This window comes from Haplochromis burtoni, unplaced genomic scaffold, assembly GCF_018398535.1.
Source record: "Haplochromis burtoni strain Fernald_Lab_line unplaced genomic scaffold, NCSU_Asbu1 Contig_94, whole genome shotgun sequence".
In the NCBI taxonomy this organism is placed as follows: domain Eukaryota; kingdom Metazoa; phylum Chordata; class Actinopteri; order Cichliformes; family Cichlidae; genus Haplochromis; species Haplochromis burtoni.
The window spans coordinates 1204997-1232944 of record NW_024582455.1 but is presented as its reverse complement, the minus strand read 5'-3'; the positions used below and the strand labels follow the sequence as shown (position 1 = coordinate 1232944).

The 27948-nt window shown below is 40.3% G+C and overlaps 3 protein-coding genes across 4 annotated transcripts in view; 1 reads left to right on the top strand and 2 right to left on the bottom strand.

Moving 5' to 3' along the window:
* The window catches only part of mrps22 (mitochondrial ribosomal protein S22), a 76190-nt gene extending 67537 nt beyond the window's left edge, over window positions 1-8653 (top strand). Inside the window, exons 1-8 of one of the 2 annotated variants that reach the window (XM_005926611.2) lie at window positions 2809-2962; window positions 3316-3473; window positions 3581-3745; window positions 5112-5255; window positions 7084-7167; window positions 7394-7539; window positions 7651-7759; window positions 8278-8653. In XM_005926611.2, the coding sequence (XP_005926673.1) occupies window positions 2836-2962; window positions 3316-3473; window positions 3581-3745; window positions 5112-5255; window positions 7084-7167; window positions 7394-7539; window positions 7651-7759; window positions 8278-8370 (1026 nt within the window). In that variant the 5' untranslated portion in view covers window positions 2809-2835 and the 3' untranslated portion in view covers window positions 8371-8653. Of the gene's footprint in view, window positions 1-2808; window positions 2963-3315; window positions 3474-3580; window positions 3746-5111; window positions 5256-7083; window positions 7168-7393; window positions 7540-7650; window positions 7760-8277 lie in introns of those variants that run through there. The other variant, XM_042222752.1, reaches the window with a different exon arrangement.
* An 86-nt stretch (window positions 8654-8739) lies between these two features.
* On the bottom strand, window positions 8740-20668 carry LOC102291018 (COPI coat complex subunit beta 2). Its single transcript, XM_042222751.1, has 22 exons — window positions 19969-20668; window positions 19362-19499; window positions 19108-19194; window positions 18789-18915; window positions 18349-18497; window positions 17898-18044; window positions 16392-16491; window positions 16166-16308; window positions 15791-15990; window positions 15415-15525; window positions 14188-14276; window positions 13979-14085; window positions 13729-13872; window positions 13469-13599; window positions 13075-13282; window positions 12640-12750; window positions 12049-12263; window positions 11845-11937; window positions 11419-11599; window positions 11190-11261; window positions 9720-10691; window positions 8740-9639 (listed from the first exon to the last, which is right to left on the bottom strand). The coding sequence occupies exons 1-22, from the start codon at window positions 19969-19971 to the stop codon at window positions 9565-9567; spliced, it is 3603 nt and encodes a 1200-aa protein (XP_042078685.1). The 5' UTR covers window positions 19972-20668; the 3' UTR covers window positions 8740-9564.
* Window positions 20669-20755: 87 nt separating this feature from the next.
* Window positions 20756-23116, bottom strand: LOC102291729 (retinol-binding protein 2). Its single transcript, XM_005926615.3, has 4 exons — window positions 22958-23116; window positions 21700-21878; window positions 21493-21594; window positions 20756-21232 (listed from the first exon to the last, which is right to left on the bottom strand). The coding sequence occupies exons 1-4, from the start codon at window positions 23028-23030 to the stop codon at window positions 21179-21181; spliced, it is 408 nt and encodes a 135-aa protein (XP_005926677.1). The 5' UTR covers window positions 23031-23116; the 3' UTR covers window positions 20756-21178.
* Between the last annotated feature and the right edge of the window lie 4832 nt (window positions 23117-27948).

Here is a 27948-nt window from a genome sequence, read left to right as displayed (position 1 = left end):
ATAGATAGATAGATAGATAGATAGATAGATAGATAGATAGATAGATAGATAGATAGATAGATAGATAGATAGATAGATAGATAGATAGATAGAATTGGAAGTAAAAGTACTTGCGGTCATTTAAACCTCCACGGGATAGACACTAATTCTGTCTCTGTCTCTCTCTGGCTCTGTGCTTCGGTGGCAGGATTACTTTCTGTCAGCAGTGTGACAGCTGTGTACATCTGGTTGCGTAGGGGCCTCTTACATCTCAATCCACACGTCGTTTCGCCGGTGTCTGGGCCTCCGGATTCACTGCCACTGCTCACCTCATTACCAACTGAACCACACCTCCATCTGTCCGTCTAATATCTAAATCCCACTGCAGATTAGTGGGGGGGTCGGGGCCCGGAGGAGGAGGAAGGGGGTCGAGGGGGAGAAGGCAACTAAGATCCTGGCGGAAGAGTTTGTGCATGGCGCATGAAGTTATATTAATGATCCCCATGGCTATGTGGTGGCGGTGGTGATGGTGGTGGTGTTCGGGTGGACGGTAAAGCGGCTGCATTTTGGGTTTGCGGACTGTGGTAGCATGTGGGGGGCTTGTGGCTACTGTCGTTTGTGCACACGAGTGTTGAAGGACAAACAGAGAAAGAGAGAAACTGAGAGAAGTGCCGTCATATAAAATCTAGAAAAGACTTATTTCTAAAGTTTCTGGTCTTCACATAGTGAAGATCAGCTGCATGACAGCCTTCTTTTCAATGCCTGTCTTTGTGCATATGTATCGCCTGTGTAGACTAAGTCTAATTTATCCTTTTCCTCTGTGCCACAGAGTCACACTGATGGTTAAATACTGGACTGGATCTCACCTTCCCTGTTGAATTATCACTATCGAATGCTATTACTCTGGTATTAATGCCTTTAATATAGAGCACCAAATGTGGAATAATAGTGCTCTCTCATACTCTAGTGACATTTTCTAAAAATAAAGTGTTGCTTTATTATTAAATCAGGCTTTTTTTCTTTATTTTTTTAAAGAGATACTTTTAGGGTTTTTAATTTTTTTTTTTTAAGTTTTTTTAAGCTTGGAAACAATTGAGTGTCAGTCTGAGAACTATATTACAGTATAAAAAACCCTGCCAGAATTACCCTTTAATCCTATTTTACCATGCATCACATTAAAAACATATATAAAAACATTAAAAGAAAGCTTGTGGTAGGCCTGCTGAACTAGTTCGAATCAGCACTAGACGTTAATTGCACCTCCCAAGATAATTCAGAGGTGTTATTTCTTTTTTTTATTTGTTAGTTTTTACTATCTTTTATATATTTAATAATAGTGGAGAAGGATATGTTTGTAATATTAATATTACTCTAGACAAATTAGGCATCATAGATGATGAAATTACCTTAATCATTCTAAAGTAGAGCCACCATGGAATTTCAAACTATTTCAAACATAAAAGTGACTCACTTAAAAATAAAATAATAACAATATCTTGGAAACTTATATTGAAAAAGATCTTGGATTGAATTTCCAAGCCAAGCACTTCCGCTAATGATTACTCATTATCACTTCTTTTTAAAAAATATTTTCTTTTCATTTTTCCGGTTGGCCAATAGACACTGCTTATTTTTAAGTCAAGGCTGGAGTGTCTATACAGCGCTGATAACATGTGGTTTAATTTTTATGTGTCAGCAACTGACTCACTTGCCCTTAATTGCCCTCTCATACTCGAGAGGGCAAGTGACCAAAATGCTCCACCGTTCAAGGGCATTTTCAACCGCATTAAGCAAAACTTCCACATTTTTCCACACTGTCTCAGTTAATCTGAAGTAAGAAAAAAGTGTAAAACACCACTGTACAGTTTTTGCTCGTTCTTAATATTGTAAATATTTGAAAGCATGCATTTTCTTGAAGCTATAAAGTCATCGACAACTTTTTTTTGTTTAAACATATTACACTATTTTTTTCACCGTTAAAGTCTGTTAAAATAACAGAATTTCTTAAATGTTTTCATATTCTTTAAAAAAATGTTTCAAAAAGTGGGAAAGAGAAAAAAAACACAGTCTTGACCGTCTAGCGTTTTATAGCTACACTTAATTCTTTTAGTCCCACACTGCACAAACTTGGTGTTAAATAGGACAAAGTTCAAAACACCCAATGGGTATTTTTTGAGACAGACCTATCTTTACATAGAAAAACATGTAGCATATGTTTTTCGCTGGAAGAAGAGTGTGTAATTTATCATCCAGACAGATTATCCAGTTATCAGACAATTCAAGAACACGCTGTAATGGCAAGTTAGGAATGTGTGTGGGCTACCCAAAGTTAAGCCGCACAAGAGGAACAAAAAACAAGAAAAAAAGGTCTTTGAAAATCTGATACAATGGTACGACATTTTTGAAAATGAATTATTTTCCAGTGCCCACACTAAGGTCACAAATGAACGCTTTCATAAGGGGCTAACCGCATGTGGCAGCACAGTGCCACCTGGTGAATATTTTCACTGAGACTATCTTTTAATGGAATTAACTTTTTTAATATTCTACAATGAAGTTTTGTTGTAGACAAGTTCTAAATATCAATAAATTACCAAAAAAATGAAGTACCCAAAAACAACAAATTAAAAAAGTTTTTCTTTTTAAACAGCCACAGTTTAACACTCGAAAGAAAAAATAGTTTTAAATTGCTTAATTATTATTAATTTAAACTGCGCAAGCTATGAGAAAGCAACAAACAAATAAAGGTGATTTTATTTTATTTTTCGTAGCGTTGTGTAAACATACTACATATCCCATGATCACTTGGGGGCGGGGGTTGAAAGGTCCTGTCGCACAGATGAGGTAATAACAAAGATGGCGGCCCTCGGTACAGCGCGGTGCTTGTTGCGGAGCTGCTCTAGGGTGAAAAATGTGCAAAGGAGCAAACAGATACTGACGAGGTCTGGCGCGAGGACTTTTTGTAGTGAAACACAAGATAAAGGTGCGTTTTATTGCTGGTAACATGACTGCAGCTCAGGCTTTTTCTTCGCTGTAACGCTGACCTTGTAGCTCGTTGGGCTCAGCAGTTGGGGTACGGTGACAAACGCTCACGGACGCTTTATTGTCGCTCTGCCTTTCGGCACCTATGTGCAGCATGTAAAGGCTTAGCTTCTTTTACAAGCCGCTGTATTTGGAGGTGTTGGCCGGTATAGTCGATGCTTGCTAATCCCAATGAATGATGCTATACAAGCTAAGTTCGTCTGGAAAGTAAACAATCTACAGTTAAACATAACTGTCACCAAGCCAGACTTCGTAAATTATTTAACTCATTAACTAGTATGTCTTTCTCTGCAGCTGCCACAGACCATGCAAAGCCCCAATTCACCGATTCAGCTGTACAGGACATCCTCACCAGGATTACAGGCCTGGACCTGCAGAAAGTGTACCGACCAATTAAGCAGGAGCTGAAGCCACCCACATATAAACTCATGACGGATGAACAGCTGGAACAGGTGCCCTGTTGATGAAGTGTTACAGAGTCCACCCCTTTTGATCGCATACATTCTTACATATGTTGGTGTTGCTTTTGTTTCATCCAATCCTTTTTTTGTGATTCTAGGCAGTCGAGTTAGCCAAAGAGCGAGCTAAAAAGCTGCTGCAGATGCCCCTTGTGTTGCAAGAGAGGAAGCCCATCAGCGATGTGCTCTGTGAGGATAAGATCCTGGATGGCATGGACACAGCTAAATACGCCTTTACAGACATCACCTATAATATTCCACACAGGGTACACACATCTTGCTTTGTGCGTGTGTGTGTGTGTGTGCGTAAGTGGGTATTAGTTGCCTTCCACAAGTCGATCAGCTGCAGTCCTGGCAGAGCAGTAGTTACCCTTCCACATATCCAACGTGCGACTCTCGTATAGGATGCTCCGTTTTATTTTCTTTAAGCTATATTTGCGTCATATCTGCAAGTGACTTTGCAATCCACTTCCACCCCAGCTCATCTTTTCATGCTGCTTCTCATTTAGTCACCATCACTATTGCTTTTATTGGTACCTGCTCTGTGCCAGACTGCCATATATAAAATACAGGCTTTTTATTATAGGGGTCCTGACTGATGTGAGCTTCCATAATATATACATGGAGCAGGGTGATATGACCAAAAATATTTATCACGATATACATTTGAAAATGTGCAATAACGATATAACTGACGATATAATTGACACTAGACAAAATACTTTACAACTCCACAACTTTATTAGTGCAAAAAAAAAAACATCAATGTATTTTCACTTAAACAAACAGCTGTTTTTTATGTGCATTAAAGTTTAACAGTGCAAATTCCTCACTGACAGTTTAACCAAAAGGCATTTCCAGTGGAAATTAGCCGACATATCCTCAGCATAAACATGTATAATATCCACAAAACTTAAAAAGAGGTTACACACACACAATACGGTAATATTATGTTGAACCACAGTACGTATCACTCCGCGAGGCTCCTGCCTACGATAGCCATAATGCTCCGACAATCCATCAAACGGTGCGGGTTCGTAGCTTAGCAAAGTCGTACTAAAACATTTGACCGATGTTCGAGCGCCGTGTACCACATAAAATCGTTTCAAGGTCAGTAAACACAACCAGAATTCATACATAAGGCACACGGGATTATAAGGGGCACTGTCGACTTTCAGAAAAATCAAAGGATTGATTTTAAGTGTGCCGCATTTTCCAAAAAACAAGGTAATAACGACGGCCCGCTAGCATGCTCTACCAAAAATAGTGCTTTGTTGTGTATCTGACAGACGAAAGCTAAACCAGTTCCACATCACTGAAGTTGCAGCATTTTTACAAACTAATTCTGGTTCATTCGTTTCATTCAACAACCCGCTTTCTTCCTTCTTATTCTCCGTCACTGCCATGCTTTTTCCGCCATATGAAAACAAACGCATGTGCGTTTCACCCATATTCTATCGCGATATTTCATTTTCTTATCGTTGCCCAACATTATACCGGTATTACCGTGACCGGTATGATATGGCCTAGCCCTACCCCTAATTGCCTAAAACTCACCAATTTGATTTAGCTTTGGATTCAAGAATGTTACTAAAATATACCATATATATATTCTGTATGTCTTTTCAACAGGAGAGATTCATAGTTGTACGGGAACCTAATGGAATCCTTAGGAAGGCCACTTGGGAAGAGAGAGACAGACTTATCCAGGTCTACTTCCCTAAGGAGGGACGCAAGCTCACTGCACCACTTCTGTTCAAAGAGGAGAACCTCAAGGTAGGACCTAAGAATTCTCCTACCTCTCTTTCTTCTTCTTCTTTTTAAATGATATTCCATAAAACTCCTTCGATGCATCTTTTACAGAGCTCAGGTTTTATAAGCGGCAGCAGCCTTCTGTAGACAAAGGCTTCATTTTGTGCCCATGAGTTGTTCCCTTTTATTTTTTTATTGGTCGCAGTGAAAACATCATGTGCTGAAAATGTTACACTAGAGTGTGGTGCTGGCCAACAGCAGATACTTGGCCTTGAACTGCTGTAGTTAATATGTTTAATAATAGTTGCCTTCCATTTATGTCTGCCTGTTCCAGCGTCGTTTTATTCTGCTTGCTGGGCTCATCGTCACAGTTTGCTGAACACTATTAGCCATTATTGTGATTTGTTGGATCTGTGATTTATTTATTTTTCCCCAGTATGTAGCTCATGTTTGCTCTGATATAAAATGTGTTGATGTAATCTACTCTACTTTTTAAAGTTGTTTTTTTATTTACACACAGTCAGCATAATCCTTGTTTACACTGATGTTCTATTAACAGGACTAACAAGGGAAAACTCTTGTTTGGACCCAATTTTCCAAACTTCATGTATTTCAGAATATTGCTGCTTGTATAGCATTACCGTGGATACATTGTATCCATACATGGGCACCAAATTTTAGTTTATTATTTAAATTGCAGATACAAATTAACTTTTAAGTACCAAAATGGTAAAATCAGTTCCTTTTGTAGTCCACCAGAGGGTGCTGTGGGGTTTTCCTAGCCAGGTCAGCTATGATGATTGTCAGCATGCAGGAGGAACGTTCATTAATAAACAAATGGGCATCAGAGAAAGAAATGAGAAAAGCACAATCTGCATTAAGATGAAAAATATGTTTGTTTGTTTTTTACTTTTGTAACAAGCCCGGGATAAAGGTGCAGTATGCAAGTGAAATACTCTGAGAATGTTACAAACGTGAGGAGTTGTCTCATGCACCGCTATCCTGAAATACCTCATGTTAAATCAGATCAGTCAAAAAACAACTAACACTTGACCTACTTATCATGATTCAATTCAGTAAAACTTTTTTGATCCCGAAAGTTGGCCCGGAATGAAATGAGAAACCTACCTCACAGTTAACGGTGAGCTAAGAGAATAGGGTACATGCTGAAGCCACTGGAATGAGATATGTGACACTGTCACAGTGTTTTATCACAGACGCAGCCCTGTCTAGGCTGTACAGAGAAGTGAACTGTAAGGCTGAGGAAAGTTAGTGTAGAACACAAAGGGTTACATTAAGTCGCAGGCAGTGGAGTCATATGTGATTAATATGGCTCATTTTGTCTCAGAGGAGGAGTGACTGCTGTCTCATATTCTAAATGTATGTAATGGTACAGCAGTTCACACATTTGCATTCAGTTGTTTGACTAGAATGTGATACAAACAGTTTGACAGGTGGGTGCTGCATTTACGACAGGTTTTAATGACAATGTCGGTCCACCTGTGTGCCTAACAATAAAAGTCATTCAAGTGGAAGAGACTGAAAACCTTGTCAACATTTGTTTTAATTAATAAGATTAAGTTTATCACTGGAGGCCATAATTTGCAGATAAATCGCAGTATATGTTATTGCAGAACTCAGCATATCACAAAATGTTTAAAATCACAATAAAATATCACGAGTGAAGTGTTGTGATAATATCATGATCTACACATTATTCTGTCCATTTAAAAAAAACGGCTATTTACCATGACTGACAACTGATCATCACCTCATGTTGTTCATTGTCATTGTGTCTGGAGGGTTTTCCTCAGTACACTGTTACCCACTTAAACCTCTTTCTCTTCATTAGTTGGTGTTTTCCCAGGACCGCCATGAGGATGTGTTGGACTTGTGCCTCGTCCAGTTTGAACCAGACTCTTCAGAATACATCAAGGTAAAATACCAGTGACCTTGTGGTATTTTGACCTCATCGTTGGCTGCACTGAGATCTGTAAACTCTATCTAGAACTTGTTATGCTGTGAAATTTTCTGTCTTTTTATATGTTCTCTGCTTCATTTGATATGAAGTGAAAAAATGTGCATAATGAGTGTTGTGCTGATTAATTACAAATGAGCTAAATCATCAAGGTCTGTATTCATTTAATGTGTTTTGTGTCTAGGTACACACAGCCACATATGAGGACTTGGACAAGCATGGCAAATATGATCTGCTGCGGTCCACCAGACACTTCGGAGGCATGGCCTGGTACCTAGTCAGTGTTCGTAGGGTGGATGGGCTCATAGTGGACATGCTAAAAAGAGAGCTGTGAGGTTTTTTTAAGCATTTGCATTATTTTAGAATTGAGTTACATTGAGTACGCTGTACCTGCTGGCAAAAGCTCTGATCTGAGTCTTCAGTGTGTGTTGGTGTTTCCAGGCTCCAGGATGCTGTAAGCCTCGTGTCTCTGTTCCACATGGTCCACCCCCACAGTGAGTCAGCCCGGGAAGCTGCCAGCCAACAGGCCACAGGCACCGACCTGCTTAAGGTAGTTGAACTGTGACAAACAGTATGTGCCGATTTGTATCTCTGTTTGGCACTTGAGTTCATTTGAAGTCTGTTTAACGTATTGCTATTTGATCTAGTTTACATAAATGGTATTTTTGGATGTTCGAGGCGAATCAGGAGTCAGTATAGCTGTTAAGAGGTCAAATCTAGGCTGTTTCCTGCATTAGACATTTGGGTTTTTACTCTAAAGTGGGAATAGAGGGACCAGGTCCAGGATACATCAGGTCTTATTTGTTCTCACAGGCCTTCAGCCTTGAAGTAAGGGGGAGAGACACTGAGAATGACAACCATTTAATGTGAAAGGTTAGCGGCAGGAGGTGTGTGTCTGTCTTCTACATTCAAGGCCTCTCATTTAGTCACAGTTGATTTCGAAACGCAATCTTAGCTGTGTTTACTACGTCCAGTAATAATACTATTAATACTGTGATTGCACTTTGACTGCACTTTAGTGTAATTGATCTCTTTTCTTTTTCCATTTACTCACGTGTGCCCCTGCAGATCTATGCCCAGAGGGACTCCCAAAGGTCGGGCTACATCGAGCTGGCTCTGCAGGCCTATGAACAGACTGCTGTTGAGGGCTCTGCTTCATGATTGGTCCATACCTCAATAGAGAAATGCTATACATAACGTCTGGAAATCCTGCCTCTCATGTAATATGACAGTTTGTTGTTTTTGTGTTGGGCCAAGAGTAAAATATGCTTCTCCAAAGGAAACCTTTTCACATCACAACCAACAATTTGAAGAGTTGGCTGCATCGTCTTGTGAGATACTTTAAGATGTTTGTTTGTTATGCGGAGAAATTGTCAGTGTGGTTCTTTGAATCAAGCTTCATGTCTGCTTATATCATGTACATAAAATAAATACAGCCTTTGTACTTGAGTGTCATGTTATTGGAATTATATTAGAGACTGTGGAAGCTCCTTTAATTTACTCGCCAAGAAAACAGTCACAGTAGCATGCAGTTTTTATTTCAAAGGAAGCAGAAAACCATGTTAAACACACTAACAACAGCAACATTTTGTATGTTTTTGATCATTTAATAAGCTTAAAAATAAAATTATGACTTTATCATTTAAGACAATGAGAAGAACCAAATGGAGGGTTTGCATGACGTGGTGTATACATAAAGTGGAATTGCATGCGGAACATTTAACTCGCATTGAACCGGTGAAATGGTAATTTGGAGTCTTAGATAAAATGCTGTGATGCTTGTGGGAGAGGTATTGCGATTCTTTCCTATGAAGGCTATGTTTCTGTCAGCAAGTAAAGCGTGAAGCACTTAGATTTGAGACACAGCAAACCCCAAAGTATTTATTTAAAGATACGAACCATTTAAAATAAAATCATAAAGGCACACTAGCAACAATGAAGAAATGCCTATTTGTCTGTCAGTACATTTTTGGCTTTAATACTCTGCATATGCAGATAGTGTTAAAATACAGCCTGGTCTCATCAGAGTTGTGGCTGGAAACCAGCAAAACAGTTCTGTCCCACTGAAGCATAGACGGGCTTCCTAAGGGTTTTCACGGTGTCTGGCATCGTGCATCGAGAGCAGATACTTTGGGATTTGTGGGCTGCAAGGTAGGTGGGTTGGGCTTATTCCATTGTGTTCGATTAGTCTGGGATCTGGGCAGTTGGGAGGCTGTTTTTTGTCGTGTTTGGATAAGGGTTTAGGCCAGAACTAAGAATGCAAATGCCTAATAATATTCACTTCAGTCTTAATTGTTTTGATTTATGAAACTCGCATCACTGAACAGAAAAAAATGGCTTGTGAAAGGCTAGTTTCTATTCACCCAGGAACTCTTCATCTAGGTTGACATCTGTGGTGTCAATATCCTCCAGGTCAAAGTTGTCCAGAGCCTACAGGTGTAAGGCAAAACAATTCTGGATTTAACATTCATAGCAATATTAGTGTAACAAACTTATAAACCTTTGTTTACCTCATTATTCGCCTCGAGGTCCTCTGGCAGTACCTCAGGTCTTTCAGGACCTTCCTCTTCTGCTGCATGACCTTCTGCATGAGCTACAGTGAGGGCTAAAACCTCTGGCTCAGCCTTGTGAATAACAGGAGGCTTTACTGGAAGTTCTCCAGTTTGTTTCTCTTGTTCTCGTTCTTGTGCTGGGACAGGCTTCAGTACTGGCGCTGCATCTTCAAGCAAGTCTAGCAGAGGATCCAGGGTCAGCTCCGGTAAAATCTGGACAGCTGCGTCCAGCGCTGGAACATCTGCGGTTTCAAAAGAGATGAGCTCCTCCACTGCTGTGTGTGAAGGTGCTGTTTCTGCAACAAGTTCGCACGTAACAGGAGTCTCTTCTGTTTCTGCTGCTCCACCCATTGAACCTGGAACTTCTGAGGCGATCCTATCTTTTTCCAGATCTTGATGAATGATCATTTCCCCAGGTGCTATAGGCTCGGACGTAACTTCATTATCGTCCGTCAGACCAGCGCTAACCAGGACATCCTCAGCTGCTAATGCCTCATTTGGTGCTTCTTGTGTTGTTAGAGTGGTTTCTGTTTCAGAAGCACAGACAGCAGGTGGAGCTTCAGTTTCTGAAGATAATTCCTGAACGTCTTTCTTCACACATGACCTGACATCTTCCACAGGACTGAGCTGTACCATCTCAGCCTCCTCATCAGGAATCCTGGTGATTTCCTCTACAGAGACTAGAGTGTCTGCTTTAGTGCCCACCTCCACTGCTTTAAACTCGCCTGATTCTGACACTGCTTGTTCTTCTGTAGCAGCAGTAGGAAAAGGGTCTGCTCCTCTCAGGACAGATTCTTCTTCACTTGCTGAAACGGGATCAGTCGACTCTTGTTTTACTGAAGTGTCCTCCTCCACTACTGCAACTTTTGAATATTTACTTTCTGTTACTGCTGGCACACTGGTGGCCTCACTAATGCTCTCCGCCCCTTGCTTTAAAGAAAACACAGAACGATCAAACTCAGAAAAGGAGTTGCAGTGTTTGCTCAACCGCTGGCTTTAATTATCTATTTAAGTTATATCTTTTTTAAAATTTGGATACTACATTTAAGTTTTACAGAAGGAGCAACACTGTTCTCTTTCATGCACCGTGTGCCAGACGTGTTGCATGAAAGAGAACAGTCAAGTTTGAAAGGAGCTGAATCAGTGGTAAATTTGAATGTTTTTTTCGCTGCTCACAGTGAACCATTACAAATCTTTACAAATCTTTTTCATTTTTGTTATCATCCATTAGCTTATATTGTTACCCTAAAAACACATATTAGGTTAGGATATTACACTGTAGTCAAGATACCATGGAAGGAAATTAAAAAAGACTGGTATGCTGCTGTGACATTTAGAGTAGCTTAGGCACTTATTGACACACAGGAGCAGCCTGTTTGACTGCACTGACTGAATGAGCATGTGTAGAGATGAAGACTGTGCTCTCACCTCTGAGTCAGTGATTTCTCCTTTAGGTCTAAAACCTGCTGATTCCTCCAGAAGACTGCGCTCTTCATTTGGCTAAAGAACCAAAGAAATGGGAAAAGTGGGATCTCAGACTCTTAACTTATGTTCAAAGTATGAACAGCTATAGTCCAACGAGCTTTGCAGAAAATGCAAAAAATCTTAGATGCTGATTTAACTTTGAAAATACAGTTCGACTGACTCTCGCACTGACCGTAATGAGAGGGTATTCTGAAGCAGGTCTGACCCCGACATGAGTCTCCTTCAGGTACTGCTCAGCCAGCAGGGCTTGCTGGAAGCCAGGGAACAGGTTGGTGTACTGGCTGGGGTCAGCCAGAGCATCTGCTGCCTTCTGGTTGACCTTGGAAAGACTCTCCTTCCAGAGTTTCACCACCCTGTAGGAAGAGAGGCACACACATCGCCACAGTGATGCATAATATATTATAGAAATTCTAATTAATAAGAAAGAACATTTTTCTAAAAACTCTGATTCAGACTAGTAATTATTTCAACAGCTGGGAGGAAAACAGGCACACCAAGTGATACATGCAGAGGTTCTTCAGGACACAAACAGATAGGCCCACAGGCAAAGAGTGTTACACTTGGACATATGTTAGGTATTCATTAGAAGCAGCATTACCTTGAGACATGGCTGGGCACATATGTTCTTGCCAGGAATGCAGCTTCTGGCAGTCGATCTGTTTTGATCAAAAGGTCCAGACATTTGTCCACTCTGAGCAAGTACAAAAAACAAAGATGGTGGTGACAGAAAAAAAGAATAAAGTTTAAACACATAAGTCAGTTTAAAAACCTCCTTTGTGCTCTTTACCCCTGACGCACTAACCTCCCCTGCAGGAAGTAGGTGAGGAAGGCCACGTTGGTCTTCCCATCTCTCTCTGCCCCCTCAGCCAGTTGGCCCACCATGTCAACGTTGCCTGAAGTGGTGGCCAGAAGCAATAATCCCCCATAATCCTGAGCTTGGTGGAGACACTCCTGAGCCAAGCTAAACTGGCACTTTGTAGTTGCAAGCTCTGCCAGCTGCTTCCATTTTTGTTCTGACTGACTCGGCCCCCGCGAGCAGAGGTGCCAAAGAGACAGGAGAGCGGATTATCTCAGGACGAAAGGCATGAACCTCGACAACAAAACACTGTAAAGCGGTTACTAAATAAGGGACACCGGGTCTGTGACTCACACTCTCAGGCTTGTATAGGGGAAATAACTGATTCTGCGCACATTATGCATCAAATTACACAGCTGTTGATTAAAAAACAAAACCAATAATCATTGATTTATTTATGTGAATATACACCACACAACTATTCCACTCTGTAGCTTTAGCTAACCTTAGCATTTAGCTCAGAGTAGCACAGTGTCTAAAGACATCCTTACATAGCCGCTAACATTTAGTAGCTATAGAAATTGTCCAGGCTCTCACCTCCACTTTCAGGGCCAGTTGATAGGCTGTCTTGAGCTCTCCCAGCTGCAGAGCAAGTTCAAACTTATGCTCTGGGTCATTGGACACAGCGAGGGCCTGCTGCCTAAAGCCCTACACAGCACAAAATAACAATGTCATTAGTCTATATTCTGTATATTATCCTTTCTCACTCGTTGTGATGGCCAGCAGTAGAGGCTAGATATATGAAGCAATATGAATAGGGGAAAAGTGACTGCGTGAGAAGCCAAAACCCTTGCATGATAAATATGTTTTATAAGAAACACACAGAAATTCTGCCCAGAGGTATCACACCATCTGGCTGCCTCATGTTCTGTAAATTATGCATTCGTCCAAGTCCTGAATTTTTACTCAGCCAAAGGAGCAAGAGAAGCACAAAGATGGATTTTCAAGGTAAAAGCTGGCATGCAAACATACCTGTTTCTCCAAGAAGCGGGCTACACGGGTCTGCTGCTTCTTGGGAATCGTGGGTAGAACCTTGTCAGCAGTGCTGAAGTCCTTCCTCATGACAGCTGTCTGATATTCTAGCACAGAAAGCAGCAGCGAATAGCTGATAACGTTCTGCTCCTTGTCTCCGAGGTAGAGACGGTCATCCTTCGGGATGTAGCCCAGCAGATACATCGTCCTACACCAAAGAAAGACTGTCTGTAGTTTTGAATTTACTGGATAGCAAGTGGAAATAAAACGTGAAATAAGACACTAAATGGATTCATAGCCATACAACAGATTTTGCAGCATTACAGGAACATTTATGAATATGCCAAGGAAAAAAACAAACAATGGATTTGCAGATACATATTTGTGAGTTTACCTGTCCATGTGAGCAATGGTGATTATCTCTCCTCCTACATAATAGCTGAGTCTGTTAACAGAGCTGGTGTAGATGAAGCAGTCTCCCACCCAAACCCCTGTCTTTACCACCTCTTGGACCTCCCCCAGCACCTGACCAGCAGGAAAAAGAGGACAGACATAAAAGAGATTGAAAAATGATCTAAAAAGGTAACAGAATTCTTCTAAGATGTCAAATTTTTACTTAAATAGTCTAGACAATTAACCATGTGAGTCTCTGACCTCAAAGGCAGCCTCTATCCCATCTTCTGTCACCCCTTCTTTAGACTCCTGGGCTGTGGACACTCGCTCTGGTAGGTAGCGCAGCACGAAAAAAGACTCATCTGTAGCGATACAGACGAGCTCCCCAGAGTCAGACCACAAGACCTAAAGACACAATTAAAAAAAAAAAAAACAACTCTTATTAGAAAGCCACAGTAGTAAATTTAGTATCGATTTAAGCTGATAAAGTGCTCATTGGATTATAGCTGACATGTTTAGGCTGGATCTCAATACGCCGAATCAATTCAGAGCTCTCCCAGTCGTAAAAGGCCAGGCCGCTGTTTGACCTCACTCCTAGTAGGAAGCCACCAAAGATGCCTGTAGGGATGCAGGATAGTAATACATAGGCACAGATACTCACACATATGCTCTCAAAAATATATTCAACAAATTCAAACAAAAACGTGACATGAAACTCACCTTCAGCTCCAAATTCGGGTTTGAATGTCTTCTTCTCTTTGAAGTTCTTAAATATTTTGACCACACTGTTGCCTTCTCTGACTGCATACCTATAACAATATTTATAATAATAATAATGATAATGTACCAGACCACAGGGGACTTACAGTAAGGCTAATCAGTCCTTTGACCATTTTCACGAGTACATATTTTGGGTTTATGTTGACAGTTCGATGAGCAAGTTGAAATCCTGTTTTTAAAAAAATCACTCTCCATTGAATCATTAGTTATTATTAATCTCTGGCTCTTCTTCACAGCATGTTTTTGTCCTCTCGCTCTCTCTTTATCCCCAAACAGTCTCAGCAGATGGCTGCCGCTCCCTGATTGTCCGGGTTTCTTCCTGTTAAAAGGGAGTATTTCCTTACGATTGTTGCCAAGTGCTTTACTCGCTGGGGGGTTGTCTGATAACTGGACTTTTTGCTGTATTGCTGTAGGGCCTTACAATAACAAAAGAGCCTTAAGGCTACTGCGATTTAGCAAATAAAACTAAATTGAACTGATTTGAAATTGGATGATGTGTAAAATGTAAAAAAAAAAAAAAGAGAGCAAGAACACTTTGCAAATCATATGAATGCTATGTTCATTTGCAAAAAGTACAAGGCAACATATCAGGGTTTGAATCAAGGAAGTCTGATTTTATCTTAAGGTTAAATTCATTTGATGTTACTATTACCCCTGAGTTACATCACATTAAGAATATTCTGTGATTTTTTGGGGGGGGGGGAACTGATGATGTAGATTTTTGAAAGCCAAATATATTTCAATTCTTGATGTAAAATATAGATATTTAGCTGCTCAACAGAGCCTCCTTCTTCATATTTCTTATTTCAGAATGAGCCAAATGGTTTTAATGGGCGATAGTTCTATCTTGCAAACAGGCCCATTTACACACCTAGACTCTTTTACTATCAAGCAACACTTCTGTAAATAGATTAAGATTTGCATTGCTGAAACAAGCTAGGTCTTCCCTAAAAATGAACTCAGTCCTCAGACCTTTTTTGGAAATTGGGCTGTACCACTCACCCTATAAAACTGCAACTTTTTACAGTGTTTACTGTTTCCAGTATTTACTCTGAGCTAATCAGCCTCTGCATATTTAGCATACGTGTGATATTGGTTTTCTTATCTAAGTCAGCACAAAGTACATTTTCTAAAATGCTGAGCCTTGATGTAAAGGTAAAGACTTACTGTGAAGAGTCATGTGCCCAGATAAACTCCAGAGCAGAGCCGAAGCTCTTGTTCCTCAAAGCCATGGCAGTATAGATGATATACTCCCCATCCCCACACACCACTACAAATCTGTCAGGGTGCAAATATACAAATTACACACATGATTATCAAATTATACTTTAAGATTTTTACCCCAAAGACTCCGTGAGCACGCAGGCTGCCACTATCTTACCTGCACTGAAACAATCATAGGCATTACACAATCACACTGCAGTTAGACATAAATCCAGTTCAAGTCTAATTTACACTTTAATAACGGTCATGTTTTGGTTAGAAGAAAAAGAAAGATTAGTCAAAACCTCATGCTGTTTCCACCCAAAGCCTGGCGCTTTACCTCCCATTAGGGCTGTGTCTGATTGTCTGGGGGTAAATCTCACAGCTTCCCAGGTCTTTCACACTCAGAGGGAGCCTCTCTCCATCCCTTATCTCAGTCTCTGCCAGTGCCTTTAGGTTGGCCTGCTGCACTTCAGAGTGACGAGCCCAGATGACCTTCCCGCTAGAGTCCATGGACATGACGGGCTCCACTCGACCAATCTGAAACAAAGAGGGAGTGGATGAAGAAGGATTAAGAATAATAAAGGGAAACAAGAGAGAAAGGTATATGAAGAAATGGAGGACAGAGATGTTACATCATCAGCTGAATCTTAACCACGCCACTACTTAAAAAGTCCATTCAGAAAATCTGTGAGAAAACTACAAATATAACTACCTTGATGATGATGCTGCCTTCATCAAAGCCTATAGCCACACTGTTGGAGCCGGGCTGGCCACATATGCACCACACCCGCTCCATGCCATAGTTGAGTGTGTTTTCCAGCCGGTAGGTGTTGGAGTGCCACACACGAACAGTGCCTATGGAAAGGACAAAAGGTCAAACTTTAAGCAAGATGCCGTGCCCATTTGGGAGCAGAAACATGTACCAATGTTTGACCCACCATCTTCAGCGCCTGTGAGAATGATTGGCAGCTGCGGATGGAAGCTGACGCAGGTCACATTCTGAGCGTGACCTTCCAGAGTCTGAACACACGTTTTGTTCTAGGGAGATAAAGCACACACTGTTTCTTGTTCTTTTCACATGTGGTAAGTTTTTTATATGAATGCACATGAACGTGTGTGAATTGACTATATCAACGCTGAAGGACAACGACTTTGCATATAATGGCTATATAACACCTTCTTACGTTTACTTCTACTACAGATGCACCTCTTACTGTTGCAAAATGAAATGGGAACAGCAGAAATAGAAATGGTTACATAGATATGGTTTTGCTTTCCATTCATAATAACCATATGAGTTATTTAACTGTCCTGATTTAGCTGTATTTAGAATAAAAGGTGTTTATCTTTAAGCCTTTTTCTTATTTTGCTTTTTAGCATGTACAGTGTACATACATAAATTGTACCAGATATAGAAAAAAATCTAATACAAAGGCCCCTAATGTCCAAAGTAATAATGATAGCACTTAATTGTGTCTAGTTTTTAGCTAATGAGAATCACTATCAACAGTCCCAAAGAAAACAAACACTTCATCAGGGCAAGGAAATTTCAGCTATGGGTACCAATGTTGGCTACAGTTTAAGGCAGACCTGAGAGTCTTTCAGTTACGTCTTCAGACTATATTTGCAATCTGTGCTTCACACTCTGATGCACACACACACCTCAGCCGCCTTAACTGAAAGCAGCTTTGCCCAAATGTTGTAGATGGAAACCAAAGATGAAAGACTCCTTGAGTTGAAGCTGTCATTAACCTTGAGTCAGCACTACATGTTTTTCATATTTTTACACACTCTGGTAGATTGTGGATACTTTTATACAGTGCAGCAACATCACCGCTGGCTCAGAGAGCTAACTTCAAATATGAAACTATCAAAAGACTTGATAGTGCTTGATTATCTATTTTGGAGTGGCGATGAGAGTTTGGCCTTTTGTCCATCATTTTCCATGTTTGCTTTTATAGACGAAAGAGGAGTTACACTGATGCAGGAAAGATAACAGTGTTACCATTTGAGTGACAGTGTTTTTTATAGTGTTGATAATCAGACCATCCAAAAATCTCTGCATTACATTTTTTTGTTGAGTGAAATTCTAATATTTTATTTATATATTAGCCCGAATTAGCAGGTAGCTGTATCTGTCATGCACTATGTACAGTGTTTGGATACTCCTTGCTAACCAAGCTAGTTACTGTTAGACATGAAACTTTTACAAATGATCAAACTGAAGGCTTGAAAATAACAGTGGGTAATATGTCCATCTTTTATATACAGGTTATGGTGGAAATATTTTCTTAATACTGTAGTGTGTTGTTATTGTATTTATTGTTTTTGTGTACCTCTTTGCATGTTTTGTATAATAGATGTTACATAATTATGGCAATAAACTGTTTTGATCTTAGGGTGCAGAAAGGAAGAAAAAAGCAGTCTAGTGTGTTTGTGATAACCTGATAATCCCAGATCTTGACCAGGCGATCATCAGCCCCTGATATGAGGTACGGCTTGTCTCCGCCACTGTAGTAATCAATACAATTCACTCCCTTCTCATGGCCCTCCAGAGTAAAGTTGGGAGTCTTGGAGCCCAGCTGCCACACCTACAGTACAACAATTGAGTTGTTTATCACTGAGCAACTGAATAATGTCAGCAAATTACTGCTCCTGTCTCGCTTAAATTGTATTGTTAGCAGTAGTGTTTCTCAAAATGAAGACCACCAATCCCCCTTTTCTTCCTCCTGTAGAGAAACTACACCTGTGTGTTCCTCCTTTTTGTCTCCTTTAACTTCATTTAAACTGAAAAACACTTTCATTTCTTCATGGCTTACAGCGGTCTTCCTTGCCTGTTCTCACAATTACTTTCCTGTATTCGCTAGGTGTGCTTGTGTGTGCGTATGTGTATACCTTAATAGTCCTGTCCAGCGAGGCACTGGCAAACTGGTTGGTATCTCTGGGGTTGATGACAATCTGCATGACATAGTGAGTGTGTCCCTCAAACACTTGACTGCACAACCACTTTCTGTCCCAGTCCCACAGCTTGATCAACATGTCATCTAAAAACACGGAAACACGAGAAACGTAATTTCAATTCAATTTTATTTACACACCGTAGCACCACATCACAAAAAAAAAGCCAGACACGGGAAGGCCATCCAACTGCTGTGATTGGTTGGGGTGAGGGAAAAGGCAAGGAGAGAAGAGCGTAGAGAGGCAGTAAACAAGAAGCAGGAAAAAACATGATGATGATGATTACAGCTTGCAAAGTTTAAAAAGTTACATGCATGAGGTCATTTTATATGAGAGCATTTGTGTTTATGTGAGTATGTGTGGTGGCAGTTTCCTACCACTGCTGGTGAGGATGTACGGCTGTGTGGGGTGGACAACGATGCATCGGATGTAGTCAGAGTGAGCCTCAAACAAGTGAACTCTCTCCAGCGTGTTGTAGTTAAACACTCGGACCTGCATGTCATCCTGCAGACAGTCAAAGAGATTTGAATTTCTCTGCCAATTAGAAACGGGTCATCTACCAAAGCCAACATTACACACAACAGACTCATTCTTTTTAACCTTAAAACTGTCACATTTGTATTGGTATTTGCACAAAAAACATACAGTAAAATTAAAAGAATTGAATCAGCAGTGCACATGAATTCAAATACTTACGGCTCCAGTGATGACCCAGTGTTTCCTGGCTATGAACTTGGCCACTCTTACAGGCAGATCACACAGCTCGAATGTTTTCACTATCGTCTACACACAGAAAAAAGCCCCATGCTGTCAGACTACATCACCATTAAAGACATCAAAAGCACAGATGAAGGAAGATGAAAAGATTGGTTATTTCATGTAACCACTTAACGAGCGATTAGGGGGGAGATCAAACGGCTTTGTACAAATGTGCAGAGATGGATGGTGACCTGTGTTTCATGGTTCCAGACCACCACGGTGCCGCTGTAGAGGCTGACCACCATCCACGGCTCAGTGGGATGCAGGTCCGCACTCTTCACCCGGTCTGACCGAGCTGTCAGCTTCCGCTTGATGTCCAGTCTCAGAGGCTGTGGAATAAGAGTGAAAAGACAAAGAGATAATAACGCTGCAAAAATATGTTAAAGTAAGCTTTAATCATCCAATTTTGTCAGTAATCAGCGTGTCTCAGCTGCGGTTTGATTTCAGTTTTTGGCTACCTTGAGGGTGGGGTTGTGTCTGTTGATACTTCCCATACCAGATTTTATATGCATGCCTGCTCCATAACAACAAGTCCTTTCAAGTCTTTGCATAACTCTGCTTATTTAGTATTACGAATGCATGTTCAAAATATCCAACAACCAAAGGACAAAAGTGTTTTTTTCAGCCTTTTCATTGTCTCATTTTGAGAGTTTAAGACATACAAAGTTATTCCAAGTTATTATGTCACAATTATTATGTCGCTGACAAACACCCTTAAAAAAACTGCAAACGAAATAACTATAATTTTTTTCTTAAAGAATAGTCACATAAACAGTTTAGTGTTTCAGTTGTACCTACCATGGCTGCATATCGGTGAGTCTCTGCGGTGCTGTCCACTGTAAATACGGGCCTCACTGCTGCCTGCCTGTGGAGCTCAGCGGAGGAAGTTTCTGTAAGAAAGTTCGAGGAGCTTCAAAAACTACCTCCGGTACAGATTTTCCAAAATAAGCCTGAACGCCCAAATTTCAACAGCGTTATAAAGCCGAATATAGAACCAAAAGGCTCAGTATAAACACCCGTCTTGTAGATTTTGCTAGCTTTAAAGGCGTTAGTGCAAATAAGTGACTAGTATTTCTTCAATAACAAGATGTTAGCTCTGCGTGTTCACACTTAGGAAAGCTAAGCTAGCAGTTGTTCTGCACATATAAATATGGTTCAGAAAACACCATTTTATAACAGGTTTTCTCGTTATCAGAGCTACACATTAGCTGTGAATAATTTTTTAACTATTAGGTATAGTAATTAATGCAACACTAAATATATAAAGGTAGATATTTCAACAAGTTACAGTGGGCTATACGGGATTGTATCCCGTTTTACAGTATGTATGCAGGTTTATATATGTGCTGCTTCCTGTTTTTTGGGGGTGAGCACCATTTCAAACACATTTCAATTCGTATATCTCAGCAACAGCACAAATCTTTTCTTGTGAAGACAGAAATTTCCGGCCTGTATATCTCAGCCGCTGTGTGATTTACACAGCTTCCTCCAACGTGGATTCTTGCGCATTTCCTGTAGAGGCAACACACGGCATCACTTGTACACTTTTACCTCCGCATTTGGTTCTCAATAATTTCCAAGCAAATTATTATTTTGGTCTTTTATTTACGTTTGTCTGACAGAAGAACAGATGAACGTTATTTTCTGACGCATTCCTTTATTCATTCTGGCGTGTATAATTAGTATTTCTCTGTTTATAGTTTAGACATCAGACATTATTACATACATTACTTACATATCAGAGAAACCTTTAATTATAAAAGTTAATTTTAATGTATAAAACATACACTCTTTATGTGTTTAAAAGCCTGTACTTTTTAATCCAGTGCTGGATTTATGAGCAAGGTTGGACTTCACTTTTTGTATGCATTTAATAAACAAAATATATCATATCAAAATCACAGTAAATTAGAAAAGTTGTGTGACATCAGTTTATTGCAGCTCTCCATAATCACATTTAAAAAAAGACACAGCAGACGGTTTTGTGCAGTTGAACTTCATTCCCATGTTATTTCGCCTTCTTAAATACTTGGTGGCAGATTTTGTCGAGAACGTGGATTTCCTAGAAGAGAGGGTACAGACCTTTCAGACTTAAAGTCCAACATGGTGCAACACATGTCTGTCTAGATTACACAACAAGGCTGAGCCCGCATGTGTGTGTTTTTTTTTTTTAGATAGTGATTCATTATCTTTGTTATGACATTTAACTGACTTAATGGATAAGATTCCAATAAGTAAGTTTAACTGCTTTTGAAAGATTCAAAACACAAGAACATCTAAATATATGGTGGAAATTTCCCAGCATGTCACATTTTTTCTTACCAGGTGTAGTAGGTCTCCCTCAATCCAGTGTCTCCAGCCACGATTTTCTTTCTCTCCCTTCTGAACACACACCAGCTTATCCCCATCCCAGGTAACTAGTGTCTGTTACACCACAATATAGGACAAAGACATAGCGCTTAATGCAGCACTGGTTCAACACAAGGTGCACTTGTTAAAGGTTCTAGGAGTAAACAAATTCAGTCCTACCTTGACCTTTCGGCTGTCCAGTCCCTTTGTGTACTCCTCAAACTCCTCACCCACGGTGAAGTTGACTTCGTAGTTTCGGAAGGTGCTGAGGGTCTTCGTTTCAAACTTGTCTCCATTCTGGACTATCACTTTCGTCTGATGCAGGTGGACGGCGATCTTCCTGGTGGCAAAGTCAATGTCTGCAAGCATGCAGGGATGCAAAAAGTGAACGCAGTGTCAGCTGAGGCATCAACTCTTTGTGGGTCTGTGAAGAATATTCTGTCCTGTCTTTGTGTGTGCGTGCACACACCCAAAGCACACATCCAACAGAAATACACACAACACCACAGGCCACTTATTATGATTCCTCTCCTACCGGTCCTTTTGACAGTTTTGTTTACCCTTTAAAAATGACCTTGCTCCCAGTCAGAAGAGGCCTAAATGAGTTTTCCATCCTGCTCAGTTTGGGCTCTGCCAAAGAGAACCACCCATCCTGACCGTTTAGATATTCATATCCCATTTGCCCTAAAGTGAAAATTCAATTTCTTCCCATCACTCTTACAGATGAGGTCCCTATATTTACCCATCTAAATGATATTTTTGACCCATTTCCATAAGGATGTCATTTTCCCATCCGCTGGATGGAAATGAGGCGGAGGCATTGAGGATTTCCTGGATTTCGTGTGAGCCGAGTGTACTGAGGGTTGTTTTATGAATTGCAGATAGAGTCGTGAATAATGAAAGTGTTTCTGGGCCTGATCAACGACACGCCAAAAAAAAAAAAAAAAAAAAAGGAAGGAGAGCCTTTTTTTCCCCTCCTTTTTTAAAAATTGACGAGCTGGCCCGCTGCCTGATCCAGGGTCGGAATCTGTCTTCCATTTCTGCGGATCGTGGAGGATGAAAATGCAGAAAGGAGTGAATCAATATTTATTTGGCGTCGTAACAGACGGCAACCGCTCACAGAGTGGAGGTTAACTCGGCCTGACAGCAGCTCAATGAGGAAATGAAGCAGTGCCATAGCACTCTTCTTTTTTTTTCCCTTCCTCTTTCCACTGTCTTCATCTGTCTCTCACGCTGCTGCTCTCTCATCTTTTCTGTCACACACATGCTAGATTTCCTGCCCAGACCTTCCTGTCTATTTGGCTGCTTTTAATTACAGCACTGTAACTGAGCTACAGTAAGCTACAGTGTGTGTTTTTGGGTTGGTTTTTTAAAGAAAGTTGTCAAGCCAAATTGTCTCGTTCTATGCCGTATCAGATGTTGCATGAGCGTGACTTACCGAGGGCTTTCATGACGTCCTCAAAGTTGTCATTGCTCACCATCTCCCAACGTCCATTGTAATCTGCAGGCATATTTGACTGGTGTGCGTTTGAAGGCAGGAGTTTACTGTAACGTGTGTTTGTTAAGCAGAGAGAGAGAGGCAGTGCGACGCCCAGCCCTTTATATATACTGTGTTTGTTCCTGTGTGTGTGTGTGTGTGAAAGTGCTTGAGTGTGCATGTGTGTGTGTGTTCACACTTATACCACTATGTGAGGACTATGCTTGTGGGAACCAACATTTCCCACAAGCTTGAGGGTCAAAATGTGGTTTTAGTGTCAGGGTTACAGTTAGGTTATGGTTAGGTTTAGGCTGAGGTTTGGGGTTAGGCATTCATTTTTGATGGTTAGGGTTAGGATGAGCGGCTAAGGAAAGCATTATGTCAATTAGATGTCCTCACTAAGGCATAAAAGGGAAGCATGTGTGTGCGTCTGTGTGCATGTGTGTGTGGACCAAAGGACAGGGTCATTGTTTGTCCTTTCAGTGAGTGTGTGTGTGTGTATGTATGCAGAATAAGCTTAGGTTTGCATTTTTTGCATTGTAAACACACTCATGTGGGTTTGTGTGTAATGTTGTGATATAAAATCTCATATTACCTACAGCTGAGAGTAGACTTTGTGCATGCTTCGAGTTCCGAGCATCACACTGATGCACTGTAAAGAGTCTCCTGCACTTGTTCCAATCTCCATTTCCAACTTCCGCAATCACTCATTCTAATGTGCTGGAGTGGCGATGAGCTGTAGTGGAGCATGGAGATGTGTGCTGATTACCTTAGCGATAGATTTGGGAGTTTTGCAGTGGAGACATTCTTCTCTCTCTTTTTTTTTTAACTTCAAAGGAAGAAATTCTGTTGACTCAAACACAGACTTTTTTTTCTTTATTGGCAAATCGTTTCTTGATAAGATAAGACACTCAGGCCTCAGTCAGCTGGAGTTACTTTATCAGCAATTGAGTGTGAGTGTGTGCTCACATTTTTACAACACAGTCTTTCTCTGTGTTAATGTCTGAGCTGCTTAGTTCGGGTTAATGAAAAGTTTCTGGTTGGTTTATGTGTGCGGGGGTTTCGGCATTGGATCACAGTTCCTTATTTGTGTTTAAGAATTCTGAAAGCTGCCATCTAATCCAGTCCTCTTCCATGTCTGTTCATTGAATCAGATACCCCAGCAGAGACTGTGTCCGACACAGAGTCAATATGACTCACTCTCTGGATCTCTTTCAGAAGCTGCAGTGATTTTCATAAAATATTGTGCTGTTGTCACATGGTTTCACAACGGCAGCGGTACCGCGCGCTCACACTCGCATTTAATTCATCTACGGCTCAAAGATGATGTTGTATGTGGAGGGCCAAAGGTGATGTTGGAGCAGAAGCTCTGATAAACCTCATAATTTATCAGAGCTGATAATAACCTAACCACAGCAACACTTACATTTAACACAGAGAGAAGAACAGATCGCAATGTCCAACTGCACTCTTTGCTTCATCTCACTGCATTTCAGCTGTCTAGTGTAATCATTGACAGACTCTGCCTGCAGTCTGTTTAGTTTGTGTTTTCCTTACACTATGCATGATTCTATGCATAATACATATGCAGTAGAGAATTAGTAAGACTAAGTAATACTAGTAAGACTAATACACTGATTGCCGAAATAAGAATCAGAGAAGAATCCTTCTACACTGTCTCACCTACTGCTGAAAATTTTACATAATACATATTTAAAAATGGGTCTGACCCCAGGCTCACCAAATCTGCTTTGATGCAAATCTGGGTGTGTTTTGGGATTTTGTATCAACCATAAAATTAAAGCAAACAAAACAGGTTCTTTTACAGTGCTGCATATCTAACATTCACACTCTAATGAATGCATCAGGAGCAACTCTGGATTCGGTATCTTGCTCAAGGGTACACTCAAAAAAATGAAATTGGGTGGTTGTTACATGCATAAGATCCAAACTTGTAATTTGAACTAAATAATTCCATGTTTCTATGGTGAACGTAATTAAATCATGTAGCATCTGCATGAAATTCAGCAACTTAATTAAGTAAGAGTGGCTGGATCCAGGCAATTAACCGCTCTTACTAGATTGTATGATGTCATCTCAACAAGAACAAATTAAGTTGCTGAATTTCATGCAGATGCTACATGATTTAATTACGTTCACCATAAAAACATGGAATTATTTAGTTCAAATTACAAGTTTGGATCTTATGCATGTAACAACCACCCAATTTCATTTTTGTGAGTCGACTCACGAAATTCACAAGATCACATTAGATGTCAAACCACAGGAAAATCAGTGGGGTTACAAGAGGAAGACAACCACACCACGTGTATGCTGTTACTATTTCTTATGGTTTAACTTGTCAAGAACAACAACATAAAGTGTCATCAAGCATAGCTTTCCTACTTTTGTTAAGTCTGTATTGACAGATTAATGCCATGGTGGTTCGTGCTGTTGCCTCAGAGCAAGAAGATCATGGGTTCAAATCCACAATGTGGCGAAGTTTGCAGTGGGTTCTCTCTGCGTGCTCTGGTTTCCTCCACAGTTGCAGTTGTAAGGGTAACTGGTTATTCTAAATTGCCCAAAGGTGTTAAAGTGCAAATGATTGTTTGTCTCTGTATGATTGACTGGCGACCTGTCCAGGATGTACCCTGTCCCTCTTGCCCTATCACTTCCGCAGCCCAGATAAAGCTAAGAAGATGGGTGGATTGGAAGTTGCTGTAAATCCATAGATTTTTTTTTGGTTGAACATTACTTAATATGAATACAACATGTACTACAGACATAAGTTACATTTCATTCATTCAACAAGATTATCATTGGTGTAACAAACAAATATTTTACTAGTTCATGTAACAAGACTGATTTTTGATGTGCCAAAGTGTTTAAACAATATAAGATGGATTTAAATAAATTTAATTAGACTAACGTGGTGCAAACGTGTTGATTGAACAAAAGTCAAATTAATTGAATGTTAATGTTAATATTATGTTAAACCTACACACATATCGTGTTGACACAACACAATCAAGATGGATTAATATAACATGATTTGTTTAGATGGAATATAAGTGGCAAGATAAAATTACGTTCATCCAATGAATTATTTTTTTGAGTGTACTCTGGCACACAGACTAGAGTAGCCAGGGATCTATCCAGCAACTTTCACAGACAGTCCTGGTTGATAGCTAGAAGGTAAAATTAGAAGTAACTAAATTGTAGCTGTGCTGCTTGGATCAGATGCTGAAAACGTGTCGTCAAAACAGCCAAAACCGATAATATGTAATTAAAGAGTGAACTAACAATAACTCAGATTACTTACAGGTTTTTGCCCATTGTTGTTCCTTGGGCACAAAATGTTTGAAAAACCCTGATCCATCCAACCTTCAAATAGTAAAATGATCAAAAATGTTCTAAATGACAGATAATGGTTATTGGAATCATAAATATCTGCATGGGGAGCTTGTTTTTGTTTTGATTTTTGATCAGATATAAGACGTTTTGGCTGTTACTCTTTACATGGAAACCATTTGTTATAAATATGTGTGCTTCTTTAATCTGCTGTAAAAACGATGCTTTCTGTTGATCTATTTTACTTCTTTTCATCATTTCAGCAACCCATCTGGTCCGGCGGCCTTCACAGCACAGAGAAAGGCACTCCAGAGGGTCATCAATATGGCCCAAAAAATCATTGGACATCCTCTTCCCTCCCTGAAGGACCTGTACAGCACTCACTGTCTCAAGAGGGCACGCAGCATCCTACGGGACGGTACACACCGAGGACACCGGGTGTTTAAGCTGCTGCCGTCTCGCAGGAGGTTCAGGCTGCTGAGGTCCCGAACAAATAGACTCAAGGATGTCAGGGTTCCTGGGTCGGTGACCCAGTATTTTCAGTTCTTGTTCACTGTTTATCTACTGCCTGTTCCACTTCCTGTTTTATTGTGTTAGCCTTGGTCTGTGTGCATTATGTTCAGTCCTCTTCCCATTAGTTCATTATGTTCAGCTGTGTACTCACCGGTCTCTCATTCTCATTATCACCAGTCTGTGTATTTAAGCCCTTCAGTCGTCCAGCCAGCCATTTTCTACCTCTGTTCTGTTCATCCACTCCTTATAATAAACCTTCACCAGTCTTCACCTACCTGCGAGTCCTGCGTTTGGGTTCCTTCCTCCTCGCCTCCACACAACGCCTGACAAAGGACAGCTTTTACAACAGGGCAATAGCCCTGATCAATGCAAATAGCTGACCTGACTGGCTACCTACCTGGACATTCTTTTTTTTTTTTGTTTTTTTTGTTTTTTTTTCTTTGGGGGGGCTTTAACAACAGTAAAAACAGTAATAATAATAATAATATTTATATTTATAACAACGTGCAATAATTAATGTGCAATAATAACAGTGTGCAATACAAATACACTTATTCTTCTTTTTTATTACTAAGTTATTATACTGTGTTGTGTTGTGTTGCGTTGTGTCGTGTTGTGTTACATGTGCTGACGTAGGACAGTTTTCCAATTTCATTGTACTATGTATGACTGTGCAATGACAATAAAGAGTTATCTCTTATCTCTAATTTTCCAAAATTCTGAGACCTTTAGCAACTCTCAGCTCATTGTATTCATTTTGTTAAAGCCGCCACCTTGAAGGTTCTGGCACAAAGTGATCTCACCCAATGGTTTTATTTTCATCAGCAGCACATAAAGCAAAAAACAGCTCAGGTAAAGCCACTGTATAGGCTTCTACCTGCCCAGCACAAACAACAGTTAGTTGACAACAAGTCAAAAGCTGGTTATTTAAAAGAGAGCAAAAGAAAAATCTATGAGGCTGAATAACAGACTTAATTTATGTTTGAATGTATAGAAACTGCAAAAATAAGAGCTTTGTATATTTAACAGTATGTCAGACAGATGCACACTCCCCAAGCCCTCAATAAAATCAAGCATTATACATTTAA